Raw genomic sequence first — 14,085 nt, 5'->3', positions numbered from 1 at the left:
TCATCTGATATCTACAGAAAAAAAGATGTCTCTTTTAAAACATTCATTACATAGGGGTGAAGAATGCCCTTCTCCGAGCACTTAAGATCAGTTTCTCCTAGGCAATAAATCCAAATCCCTCATATGCCTCAAAGGAGTAGAGATCAGATTTGCCATTCATACCTCATTGGAGCCTGCTGCTGTGGCTAGTCCATGAATGGTTTTAAGACTTGGATGGGTTGACTCGCACTCAGTAGCAACCGATCCAGTTCGATACCAACAACCACCCCCCATTCGCCCCAGACTCAGGTGAGTTGTGCTGATTCAGCCCTGACTCGGGTAGGTCCCAACTCGAATCAGGATTGAACAAGTTTGTTCTGAGTCTCAGAGTCCTGTAACCACATATTGATGCGAAGCAATGCAATCAGAACCCTAGTTGCATGATCCTTCTAACTGGGTACCACTCCTGCCCGAAATCGTGCTCCTGTACCTGCTTCCTACCTAGACTTGAAAGCATTGCATTTTGAAACAGACTTTCCCACTCCCACGCCGAATGCCCCAGTCCAAAAGCATTTTCATTGCATTGCATTTTGGAAGTCTGGGAGTTGTTCAAACTCCAGTTCAATAATCTGTTCCGGGATTTGGTGAGTTCCGGCATGAACCCTGTCTGAATGAAAGAATCTGTTCGGCTTTGCAGCAGTGAAAAATAGATGAAACTAGTCTGTTTATGCTGGTTATGATTTTGGTTATTTATCAAAATCATAACCAGCATAAACAGACTAGTTTCATCTATTGGAGCCTGCTGCTGTGGCTAGTCCATGCATGGTTTTAAGACTTGGATGGGTTGACTCGCACTCAGTAGCAACCGATCCAGTTCGATACCAACAACCACCCCCCATTCGCCCCGGACTCAGGTGAGTTGTGCTGATTCAGCCCTGACTCGGGTGGGTCCCAACTCGAATCAGGATTGAACAAGTTAGTTCTGAGTCTCAGAGTCCTGTAACCACATATTGATGCAAAGCAATGCAATCAGAACCCTAGTTGCATGATCCTTCTAACTGGGTACCACTCCTGCCCGAAATCGTGCTCCTGTAACTGCTTCCTACCTACACTTGAAAGCATTGCATTTTGAAACAGACTTCCCCACTCCCACGCCGAATGCCCCAATCCAAAAGCATTTTCATTGCATTGCATTTTGGAAGTCTGGGAGTTGTTCAAACTCCAGTTCAATAATCTGTTCCGGGATTTGGTGAGTTCCGGCATGAACCCTGTCTGAATGAAAGAATCTGTTCGGCTTTGCAGCAGAAAATAGATGAAACTAGTCTGTTTATGCTGGTTATGATTTTGGTTATTTATCAAATTATTTGTATTGCATCTCTAGTCCAATTCTCTCTGTTGAGGTCGAGTTACTTGTTTGTAATGAATAGAGAACTTGCCGTATTGTGCACCAAGTTTGTACTTGTGGGGTCCATGGTTTATCCAAGCCATTGATTTGATGTCCCCCATCATGGATGACCATGCCCCCATATTTCTGAAATTGGAAGATCACAGTGACGGAATATTTTGCCTTCCTTCCATTGAAATGTGGCTTGTTGGTGGATTACTTCTTAACCATGTATTTGCATGCCACAGCAACGGAAAGCTCACCAGTTAAGAGGATAATTTTTTGGCACAGGCTATCTATGATTGGGGCAATTGGGCCATCTAATCAATGGCTTGGATAAACCGAACAGGACCCTTCCCTGTTTGTGGGTGATTTCTTGCATAATCTTTAGCCGATGGACGCGGTTTGTGGCTGATTGCTTGTATAATCTTTAGCCGATGCATGTGCTTTATGGGTGATTGCTTGCATCTGCAGGGATTAGTCTCGCCTTAAAAGGGGAAGGGACACCCTATCATTACAAATAAATAAATAAATCTTTGCTTAATTTTTAAATGCCCTTTTTTCTTTCAAATAGAACTTCTAAACTTGCAGCTAAGCACTGAATCTGGCACCCAAATTCTCTATAACTGTTGTACAAAAGACATCTTGTCCATCTATCATATATGCGTCCTAATGTTATGCCCTGCAGCAAAGGATCAGACTGATCTACAAGTCAGGTGGGCCACACCACAGGGAAAAATGGGAGGGGAGTCTTAACTAATTTTTGTTTTTGGAGGCCAACATGGTTAGCTGCGTGTGCTGACCTGTTAACTTAAAGAGGCATTAGATGTTGTTTTACATTCCCCCTGATCTCTGGCCAACCCGAGCTTCGGACTCACTGAATTGAGAGATGAATGGCGAACATGACTGAGCTCACATGATGCATGACACGTACATCACGCACGCACACCAGAAGGTGGGCCCCACAGCTTGTTGCTGTACATTTTGTATCCAGGTGTTGCAGAGGATTCCTCTTCTTCTTGAACTTGAGTAGATCAAAGGTTCATGAATCAGGACGGATCAGGACTGGTGGAGTTGCATCTTCAAACACGTCAAACACGTCAAAGTCCAATGTTTGAATGTAATGTGAATGTTTGAACATTGTCACATCCAATTTTTGTTAGACTAAGACTTTGATACTCTGGCAGAGTGTGATGGTTGATACGTAGGCACTGGGAAACTGTACATATTGCTTACGTGGAACTCAAAATAAACCAGTCAAATTGTGTTTCACAACCTAGATGGACTATAAGACTGGAATTATACGGATTTGGTCACCCAACTAGCGGATTGGTGGACATTTAAAGGACGGCTGAAATGAGCAAACACGTGTCCACTGAGAGGTTAGGTTCTTCAACCGATATGATTTTTGGACGATGATCAGTGGTTCCCACAACGTGGACGGTTTAAATGGTGCAATGTATTGGCACTAGTGCAATTTCCGAGTGGTCCGCACCAAGCATCATGTTTTGAGAGCCAAAGACTCGTTCACTCAGCAATCAGCATCATTACTGGAAGATGGCTCATTTACAGTAGCACCTATGGACGGTTCTGATAATGTGGTCATTCCACAGGTGGGCCATTGTAGCGGAATGCATCTAAAAGGTTGGTACCTGATGCGCGGCCCAGATGCACCTCACGTGTGCCAGTTGAGCGGGAGTGGCTGATATTATACTTGCATCATGCGTCTAATATAACATCTAGTGCATGCATATGGACCCTTGCGCAGAGTATCAAATTAAATTCTCGCAATAGTAAAGCTCTCTTACTGGCCAGGGCTGGCGTTTGGGTACCAGCAAGAACTGAAACATCGGATGGTCACTCATTAGATAAGGCTCAATCAGGGCCATGAAATGCTCCAGCCGATCAGTCTATTCAGCTATTTTTAATATGATTAATACTCTTGGACCACTTTTTTACCAACTGATCAGATGGTTCAGATCATCCAGTCATAGTGTTTTTAAGATGTAACTGCCATCAAAGGTAGGGCTACATGATGGATGGCCTAAAATCAATAATTCAAACTGTTTGTTAATTGATCATTCTATATAGAAGCCTTCTGTGTGAAAGTGATTCTTGAAAGTCATGATAAATGGAAAGTGGAAAAAGCATGATGGTTACACCATAATCCATTGGAGCCATCGATTTTCCTTGTCGTATACGATGGTTGGGATGGTCCCAACGTCACAACGTGTTTTCACAAGCCGGCCGTACATAATGGACAGTCCAATCGATCCCTTTTCCAATATAATGAATACAGAAATGCCTCTCTTTCTTCTTTTTCCCCCTTATCCATTGATGGATGGTTAGGATCATTCTACCAAATTGATTTTGTAAATGATAGGTTGCCAAAGAGAAGGCCAAATGACGGAGGATCTGACTCGATGATTGGATTTGCCAATAGGATCAACCAGGACCATCCATTTTTAGCCATTGATCCAATGGGCCTTAACATCTCAAGTCCAATCCTCAACATCGACACGATCTCTGCAACTGATTAGAACAAGGAAAAAGGTATCTCTACAACTGATACCTCGTTTCAAGAGGTCTTGGTATCGATCCCTAGCGGGGGTGGCTAACACGGACTGTGTGTACTGACATGGGTGTGTGCTAACAAGCTAACCCAAAAAAAAAAAAAGGATAGAAGTGGTGGAGAGAAGGGGATCCAGCACAATATGGTCCTCCATGGTCCTCCCATGTTTGACCATGAAAATGGTACACGCGCACGTGATCCTATCCATTTACTCGTCACAAGACTTTTTAAGAAAAAACACATTTGAAATCATCTGTAACAAATGTTAAAAATCATTAAAAACTGGAATTTAGCCATTCATGTTATTCCCTTTTCTGATGGTGCATGACCGATTGCTAGTTGTTACTGATGGATGAATGATTTGGATCATCACACACATGCCAAAGTACAGTATTGGAAAGTTGGTGGACAAATTTCGTTCGCCCAGATGAGACTAGATGTTCTGGAGGACGATCATGTGCAGGTTCAACGGGGGTGGGGGGGAGCCATCACCAGAGCACGCATGGCAGGGTGATGAACCAATCAGGACCGGCCATCTAGTGGGCCTAATTAATAGGTGGGAGGTGTTTCGTAAATCATACCGACACAAAAATCCTAGGTATTTTTTGTTTTCTCCTGTCACTTTCAAATTGCTTGAAAAATCTGGTCTGTGTATTTTTGAACCATTCACCATTTCCACTGTCGTAGCAACTAGATGGGGCAGTGCTGAGTGATCGTTCACGCGGCCACTTGTACTTTCCAGATACGGCTACTTGGAATAGCCTCTCGGGACAAGGAAATGATTTTTGAGCCAGGGACCCACATGGCATGGCCCACCCGACAGAACAACAAGAATGTCCAATATGCTTGATTGAATCACTTTTAGAGCTGATAAAATGCACCAAAATATTCCCAAATGTGAGAAATACAACAAAATATAATGGCGGGCCATAAAGAAGGAATGTACTGTGAGATTGAATGCATAGCAGTGGCCCGCCAAATCCAATCCAGAATTAACCCAATTTTTACAGTGCTGGAATCAGCTAAAATTAGATCGGGTGATGCAGGTCAAAGGCACAATCTCCTATCTATTGTAATAAGAAATGCTTCAAGAAGAATTTAATGAAAAAAACTAACCTAGTTTGACCGGATTTCAATCTCTCATCGGCCCTCTCTATAGAAATCTAAAATCTGCCTGTCGCCCTGACTGGAGCAAATGAGCCAGCTTGTACACTTGGTGGTTCTTGGTGAAAGAGTACATCTTAGAAAGAAGCATGCTGAAGCTAACGGTAGCCCCTTCCTCTTCCACGGCCACCACCCCAACCCCTGTTTCTTGCACCACTTCTGCCATGAGATAAGCCTTCCAATGCTCTGTTAACAAGCTGGCTCTGTACACCGCCCATGCCACGTCCCTTTTTGGTTGCCGTCGCAGCAACACCCGAACCATTGGCTGCAGGCACAGTTCGCTTGCCTCTGGAAACCAAGTGCATATGAAGTTTAGTCATTAAAGCACAAACATAATGAACTGAGACCAAAAACCCAAAAAAAAAAAAAAAAAAAAAAAAAGAGGTAGAAGAAGAAGAACAAAAGGACCAAAAAAAAAAAGAACGAAAAAAGACCAAAAAAGAAGAAGAGGAAGAAGAAGAAAAGAGGCACTCCTACCCTACAGAAGCCGTCGTTGAAGATGGTGAAGGTTTTGCTGCTTCTTTCCACGAAAGACTGATTTTCTTATCCCCAATAAATGATGGAGATTTTGAATGCAGTGGCTGTATAGAGAACAGAGTGAAACTGGTTTTAAATGTATATATATACTCCAGATACATATTTGTTTATTATCATTTTTTGGTAGTAAGGTTAGGCTCAAACTGGCTACCATTGAGCTACCGGCTTGAACCCAATTATGGAGGTAGCTTAATGTACCTGCATGCAGATTCCAGCCAAACCTACACACCCCCATGCATAAAAATGTGGCAACTATGCAATATCTTGTCTGCCCATCAAGTGGGACCCATTGTATGTGCCCTGCCCCACCCCACAGATTGGGCCAGTCAACTGGGGCACATTTTTGCCGTGAATGCTTTGTGAAACTCTATTGAACTGTCCATTTCTGCTGTACACATGCACACAATGCATAGTGCACATGTGCATTTGTGGTGGCGTGTAGAAATGCTGGGATCTACACAGGCAAAATTAGCAGATCTCCCAACTATGCCAGTATGGCCAATTTGTGGATTTTCCTTTCACCTGAGTCATTGCTAGTATGTTATTGCAGGTCCGCAACCCTGTAGTAGTATTCTGCTTCTTTATCTTCTGCAGGGCATGAAGAGAATATTTGTAAAATGTAACAAGCAGCTAGTTTAGTGAGAAAATACACTGCCAGTTTCAAAGAAAACTCACAATGCCACCCTTTGCCTCATCAGTCTTAGCAGCAGCCATTGCCTTGTTGTGCTCCGCCATCCCTTGAGTTAGTTTCTTCATAGCACCCCTAGCTAGGTCCTCAACATTAGTTAACCTACATCACAAACCATGATGTTGATGTCATTCTTAAAAATAGCAACCAAACCACGACAGATGGCACTGAGTGGCATATGTATCAACAATGTCCTGCCATCATCCATTATGTTGTCATTGCCACTTTCTTTCTTTCTTTTCTTTTTTTTGGACCTCTAGTAGTTAACACTGTGAACAGGCTCCTCTCTAATAGAATGGGCATATAATTGCTGTAATGTAGATATTCAGGATGCGTGTTCTATTTTGGATTCTAATTAGATCATTCTTGTTATTGTGTGGCTTGCTCAATTTCAAGCTGCGGTGAATAATTTTATGAATTATCCTTCAAAACTATATATATGTACACACACGCAAAGTTTGAGAACAGACATTGTTCATTTGATCTGGTCTTAAAACTGCAGCTCAAAAACATTAATGCAAATGCATGCATTGATTTGGACTGCACAATGTAGAAGGTTAGAGCATGGTTTGTTCTGTAATCTATACCTGTCCAGAACACACTGCTCAATCTGAAAATTTGACTGTTTATCTCTATGGTTACGGGAAACAGCAGTCGAACCCGTTTTTGGCTGGACCCCTGGGCAGGGACAGAAACGCTCAGCACTACTTTCCCTAACATCTTTCGCATTGCTAAAGCCCCCTTCAGCATGGTTGCTGACTGTTTATCATCCGTTGGCGAGAACTTTGTTTGGAACATCGAATGCAGAAGGAACCTGAGGGACAGGGAGATTGATGAATATGCCGCCCTTCTCCATTGCATCTACAGCCTAACACTCAATCGCAACGTGGGTGACCGTTTGTCTTGGCACCCAGACAAACAGGGCAGATTCACAGTCAAGTCTTTTTACCGTCTTCTGCTAATTTTCCTCATCCTTCTGGCCTATCCCGGTACCATGGCTGGCATTACTCGGTCCCTCCCAAAATCGCAGTCTTTGGCTGGTTGGTTGGAAATCAAAGGGTTCTCACTGTCAATAATCTGAGGAAATGGGGTATGCATATAACCAACATTTGTGTATGCTGCATGTCTAGCGAGGAGACAGTGAATCATCTCTTCATCCATTGTCCTTTCATTCACGTCATCTGGACGGTTTTCCTTCAACACTTTAAGGTGCCTTGTTGCTTTCCAAGCTCAACCGACAGCCTCCTCCTCTTCTGGCATGGGGTTAGATGCGGCAAACACAAGACTCCTCTCTGGTGGATGGCCCTCCTAGCAGTTTGGTGGGCTGTTTGGGTTGAAAGGAATGATCAGTGCTTTAATGACAAAGCCAATTCAGTGGACCTCATTGCATTTAGGGCGATGCACTATGTGGTCGAATGGGCTACCTACTCGTCTAAACCTACTGATTGTAATTTTGATTTTCTTGTTGGTTAGCAGTTCTGCTATCTCAGCAGAGCTTCGCTGCCTTCCTTTGTTTTCCCTCCCCTTTTCTCTTTTAATAATATTTTCTGCATTAATTCTCAAAAAAAATAATAATAATAATAATAATAATAATAATAATAATCTGAAAATTTGGCATCCTAATTTTATTAGCAGCTGTAGTTTATTATTCCCAAAATTTATCACATACCTTAGTTGCAGGAACCTACTATCAAGTGCGGCCTGCACTTCAAACTCATGCCACTGCACCAGCTCCTAGGCATTCATGCTTGCTAATATTTTGAAACAGAAGCTTCCCTCACTCATAGTACTTGAATCCACTGCCACTTTCCCTCACACTTGTGCAACTAAGATCAGAGCTATAATCCCAAGAGTCTCCGTCTCAAGGCCAACTAGATAAATTCTCAAATCCTTACAGAGAGATGTGCATTTCATGAGAGAACCAATAATAAAGAAAACTGTCAAAGCCACTCTCCATCCATGGCCATTGTTTGCATGGACAGCCAACATGTATAATTTGGTACGCCAGATGTATCAAAGCCTTTAATATCTTGGGTCCATAATTCATGGGCAGAGAAGTTGTTAAGGATCAAGGATGTTGCTTATAGAATTAGAGTTAGGTGGATGAAATGGAGATGTGTGCCTCTGGAGTTTTATGTGACTGTTGCATACTAATCAAGCTGAAGGGAAAATTTTATAGGATGGCTATAAGACAAGCCATGCTTTATGGGACAGAATGTTGGGCTATCAAGGAACAACCTGTTCATTGGATGAGTGTAGATGACATGAAGATGTTGAGATGGATGAGTAGCAAGAAGAGGAAGGATAGAATTAGATATGAATGTTTTGGGGAAACTAAGGTGTAAAGACTTGGATTGTTTGGCCATGTGCAACGGAAACCAAAAACTGCATCGGTTAGGAGTTGGTTCAAGTTAAAGGCTCTAAAAGGGTAATGAGAAGGTCCAAAAGGATGTGGATGGAGGTAGTAAGCAAAGATCCAATTACTTGTGGTTTAACTGAAGACATGGTCTTTGACAGTGTTAGCTGGAACAGGCTTTGTGCAGACAGCCCCAATTAGCTGGGATAAGGCTTCGATGATGATAATGATACATCAAAGCCACAGGTTTAGGTTCAGTATGATCCATGCCTCAATGAACTTCGTCCATTGACATGTAAATTGTAATAGGTTGCGGTTTCATCAGAGTGTGGTTCAAAGCAATGAGACAACACGTTTAAAATGGTCTGGCAATGGGCTGCCTCTGGGCCTGGATTTAGAACTGGTCAGGTCGGCCCTGTTTAAAATTTTGATTTTGGGCCTAACCCATTGCTAACCTTACCATAAGCATTTTGCATTTGTGCATGGTGGTGGAACAAGTGACTGTGCCAATATAATGAGAAGTATGCATTGATGTGGGAGTGCTCTCACCTAACAAATTGTTGTGCAGATGCCTTGGATTTTGCGCAGTCTAGGAGTTGAAGTAGGGCTCTATCGGTCGGATTGAGCAGAGCAGGATTCTCTCGGTCTGAGTCAGTCCAACCGAAGGTGACTGTCGGTCCAACCAACGGACGCCGACTATGTTACGTGGTTTTGCATAAGTTAGGGTATTTAAGTCCTGTTTCGATTAGGACTTAGAGAGACTAAGTGTTTTCTCTCATAGGACAAAGGCTTTGTAGGTTGAAAGGGTTTTCTACGCTTGTAAGGGCTTGGGAAGGAATTTTTCTCAAGGGTAAGGGTTTTTCTTAGGGTGTGCATTGCAAGGGGAGATTGGGTTGCTTCTGTAATCAGAGAAGGTGAGTGGTGTAACTCTAAGGTTTTGCTTATAGTGGAAATCTCTGTCACTTAGTACCGTCGTTTTTCCCATAAGGGTTTTCCTTTTCCACGTAAAATCGTGTTTGTGATTGCTTGATTGGTTGTTTCTAGTTTTGATTGGTTGATGTTCGTTGAATGTGCTTCCGTAAAAGTGTAGGATTGACAGTAGTATTAGATCCGAATTTCTAATATGTAAGGGTTGATCCAGGTGAGTTGTGGGCTTGGAATTACAACAAAGTGGTATCAGAGTGTTAGGTTAAGTATGTTCAGGAATCAACAAAGATGTCATGGTTGAAATTTGGTATACAGAAATTCAATGGGAAGAACAATTTTAGTTCGTGGTAGTAGAAGGTTAAGGATATTCCAGTGTCAAAAGGGTTGAGCAAGGTGTTGTTGGAGACTAAATTGAATAAGATATCGGAAGATGACTAGAGCGAACTCGGGAAGAAGGCTATAAGCATCATCAGTATGTGTATATCGGATGAAGTCATGTACAATGTTCTGAACGAGGAATCGGCCCTAGATATGTAAAAGAAACTAGAAGATCTATACATAGCGAAATCCCTCACTAACATATTGTTTGTGAAGGATCCGATCTTTTGGAGCATATGAACTCGTTTACAAAGATATGTAATGAGTTATCAAGGCTCGGGGAGACAATCAAGGATGAAAACAAAGCGTTACTACTTCTAGTATCGCTTCCCACATCATACGATAATTTCATTAGTACTCTGCTATATGGGAAGAATACTCTAAAAACAGAGGAAGTCACCGTGGCTCTCGTGTCGAATGAGTTGAGGAAGAAATCAAGCAATGAGAATTCCCATGCGAAAGGATTAGTTGCAAAAGGAGGTAAAAGACATGGGAGATCCGCGGAGCAATCTCGGTCTGACAGGAAGAAGTTAATGCAAGGGCATTTTCACACTGGGCTTGAGTGGGGTCGCCTGTTGGATGCAGGGGCACACTCGGGGTGGGTGACCCATGCGATTTGGGGCCCACAGGGAAGGTCTTGTGTTCGAGACTCCTTACCAGGGGTGATTAATGCGCATTTCACACCAGGCTCGAGTGGGGTAGCCCGTGAGATACGGGGGCACACTCGAGGTGGGTGGCCCATGTGATTTGGGGCCCACGAAGGGGGTTCGGCCGAGATCCTAACCCATGAGATGTGGGGCCTGGGCTATGAGATAAAGGGATTAATTCGTCATACTCTAACAATTCGAGCTTTTAGAGCAAGTGGTTAATTGTCCTACATCAAATTGGTATCAGAGCGAGAGGTCTCGTGTTCGAGACTCCTCACCGAGGGTGATTAATGCAGGGGCATTTTCACACTGGGCTTGAGTGGGGTCGCCTGTTGGATGCAGGAGCACACTCGGAGTGGGTGACCCATGCGATTTGGGGCCCACGAGGGAGGTCTCGTGTTCGAGACTCCTTACCAGGGGTGATTAATGCGCATTTCACACCGGGCTCGAGTGGGGTAGCCCGTGAGATACGGGGGCACACTCGAGGTGGGTGACCCATGTGATTTGGGGCCCACGAAGGGGGTTCGGCCGAGGTCCTAACCCATGAGATGTGGGGCCTGGGCTATGAGATAAAGGAATTAATTCGCCATACTCTAACAGTTCGAGCTTTTAGAGCAAGTGGTTAATTGTCCTACATCAGAAGTCTAGATTGAAATTGAAGGTTAAGGACAGATGCTTCTACTGTGGCGTGAAGAGGCACTTTGAGAGAGAGAGAGAGAGAGAGAGAGAGACTACCACAAACAGAAGGATGAACTAGAAAGCAAAAATAAAAAGAACACGGGCGAATCGACTAGCTTAGCATAAGAGAGCTCAAAAGGAGACCTCATCTTGGTCTCCTCAGGTACGAGTCATCTTACAAATATATGGATACTCGATTCGAGATGTGCGTATCATATGTGACCAAATAGGACTTGGTTCGATACTTGCAAGTCCTATTTAGGTACATATGATACGAATAGGCTAAGTCTGGGAAGGATGGCGACAAGTGAATGTCAGCCATGGTCAAGGAAATGAAATCACTACACAAGAATCAAACATGGGAGTTGATGGCACTCCAAAAGGTCAGAGAGCTATAGGGTGCAAGCGAGTGTTCAAAAAGAAAGAAAGATTAATAGAAAAAAGGGACGAAAAATTTAAGGCACAGCTTGTAGCAAAAGGATACTTGCAGAGGGAAGGGGTAAATAGTAATGAAGTTCTCTCTGGTTGTGAAACATACGTCCATCAGGGTGTTACTGGCTATGTTAGCGGAATCTAATTTGAAATTGGAGCAGCTCGACGTGAAGACGACATTCCTTCACTGGAACTTGAAGTTATTTACATGAATCGGCCAAAAAGATTTGAGGAGATCGGTAAGGAAGATCGCGTGTGTAGGTAGAAGAAGTCATTGTATAGGCTAAAATAATCTTCGAGGCAGTGGTATAAGCGGTTCGATTGCGAAGGGCAAGAAGGAGATACTCTTGCTTAAGTCTCTATTGAGCAAGGAGTTTAATATGAAAGATTTGGGCACTGCGATGAAGATCATATGTATGGAGATTCACAGAGATGGATAGTTGAAGCTATGACTATCTCAGAAAGGATATGTGTAAAAGGTGCTAGAGAGGTTCCACATGGAAGGTGCTAAGCCAATTATCATGTCACTAGCAGGTTACTTTCAGTTGTCAGCCAAGTCATGTCCAAGCACAAAAAAAGAGATTTCAGATATGTCACGAGTATCGTACGTGAGTAGGGGTGTACATCGAGTCGAACCGAGTCGAGCTGGCCAATTTCAGACATGTCATGAGTATTGTACGTGAGTAGGGGTGTCGGCCACTAGCTGACCTCAGCTCAAACTCGGCTCGACTCGGTCCTCGAGCATGACTGGCCAACTCAGCTCGGTTTGGTCAGCATCTCGAGTCGAGTTCGAGCCAAGATCGAGCCGAGTTCACCATTGAGGCATTTTCACAAACACCTAGACTGCAACTTCAAAATCCCACACTATTTTACAAACAGAAGCAATGGTTTTATAGGTATTTTATCAAACACCTTCTAAGCAACATAAAAATCAAGAAAAAAAATATATTTGTTTCATGTACATACCTTCCTTGCCACCAGCCACACTTCATCGAGTCATTTCATCAAACACTTGGTGAGCAACATCAATAGCTAAGTAACCGAGTCACTGAACTGGTTCGATCCGAGTTCGAATCGAGCTGGGGCCAGCTCGAACTCATTTTCAAGTTCACAAAATCAGCTCAACTCGGCTCGAACTCAACTTCGAACCGAGTCGAATCGAGCTTTTTCGAGTCGAGTCGAGCGAGCTAACCAAGCGAGCTCAGTTCGTGTACACCCCTATACGTGAGTTCAGTGAAGTCTCCTGTATGCAACGGTTTGCAGAAGGCTGGATATCTCACAGGTAGTTAGTGTAGTCAACGAATTTTTATTTTATTTATTTTTTTTTTTTGTGAAAGATAGGGTAGTCAGCAGATATATGATGCATCCGAAAAAAGAGTATTGAAATGTAGTCAAGTGGATTCTCAAGTATCTCAGAAGCACAATCGACACTGGGATCATGTTCAGGGGACATGGAGCTTAAGGAGAAGTTGTAGGCTATGTGGATAAAGATTATACAAGAGATCTGGACAATAGGAGGTCCACTACGGGATATGTTTTCACATTAGCAAGCAGACCAATTTGTTGGAGATTTACGCTACAATCTATGATAGCGTTGTTTACAATAGAGGCAAAATATATGGTTGCGACGAAGGCGTCAAATGAGGCATTATGGTTAAAGGGTCTGATTGGAGAACTTGAGTTGAAGCAAGAGGTGATTCGGTTGTAATGCGATAGTTAGAGCATTATCCATATGGTGTAGTTTAAAGGCCGTTACATAAAGGTAACGGTGGCAACCGTTACACATTATGGGGTCGTAACGGCCGTAACAGCCGTTATGGGGAAAAAATAAAAACCTGTAATTGTTGTTAACGGCACGTCACATCCCCTATAAAGGTCATAATAACCCCGTAATGGTCTATTACAAGACATATATAGGTTTTTCATACTTTTTAATCAACATTACGGGGCAGATACAAGTTTTTCGGGGGTTTTTTCAAAAAATAAAAAAGAGAGACCATAATGGCCGTTACAAGGCTTATGCCCTGTATCGTAAAGGTAATGATTGTGGCCGTTATGGCCACCGTTACCGTTACGGAACAACTTGGTTATACATCTAGTATTAAATCAAGTATAACATGCATGAATCAAGCAAATCGGCATGACGTAAGGTTCCATAAGATACGGGAACTTGTTGCTTCAGGAGAGATCCACTTTCAAAAGATTCACACGAATGAAAATGTCGTGGTCATGTTGACGGAGACGGTGACCACGGATAAGTTCAAGCACTACTTGAGCTTGATCGATCTCACCATCCATTGATGAGATTGGGCACACCCTCGCACGGGTGCGGATGGAGCTGCG

The 14,085-nt window shown here is 43.2% G+C and overlaps 1 protein-coding gene across 1 annotated transcript in view; it reads right to left on the bottom strand.

Moving 5' to 3' along the window:
- Positions 1–4,781: 4,781 nt before the first annotated feature.
- Positions 4,782–14,085, bottom strand: part of LOC131245319 (apoptosis inhibitor 5-like protein API5) — a 31,977-nt gene continuing 22,673 nt past the window's right edge. Inside the window, exons 13-16 of the mRNA XM_058244683.1 lie at positions 6,312–6,426; positions 6,159–6,224; positions 5,577–5,680; positions 4,782–5,387 (exon numbers count right to left, since the gene is read on the bottom strand). Coding sequence (XP_058100666.1) covers positions 5,198–5,387; positions 5,577–5,680; positions 6,159–6,224; positions 6,312–6,426 — 475 coding nt within the window. The 3' untranslated portion in view covers positions 4,782–5,197. The remainder of the gene's footprint in view (positions 5,388–5,576; positions 5,681–6,158; positions 6,225–6,311; positions 6,427–14,085) is intronic.

The sequence above is a fragment of the Magnolia sinica genome, chromosome 5 (assembly GCF_029962835.1).
Source record: "Magnolia sinica isolate HGM2019 chromosome 5, MsV1, whole genome shotgun sequence".
Classification (NCBI taxonomy): Eukaryota; Viridiplantae; Streptophyta; class Magnoliopsida; order Magnoliales; family Magnoliaceae; genus Magnolia; species Magnolia sinica.
The sequence above is the reverse complement of the archived record's forward strand: the minus strand, read 5'-3'. Positions and strand labels throughout refer to the sequence as shown.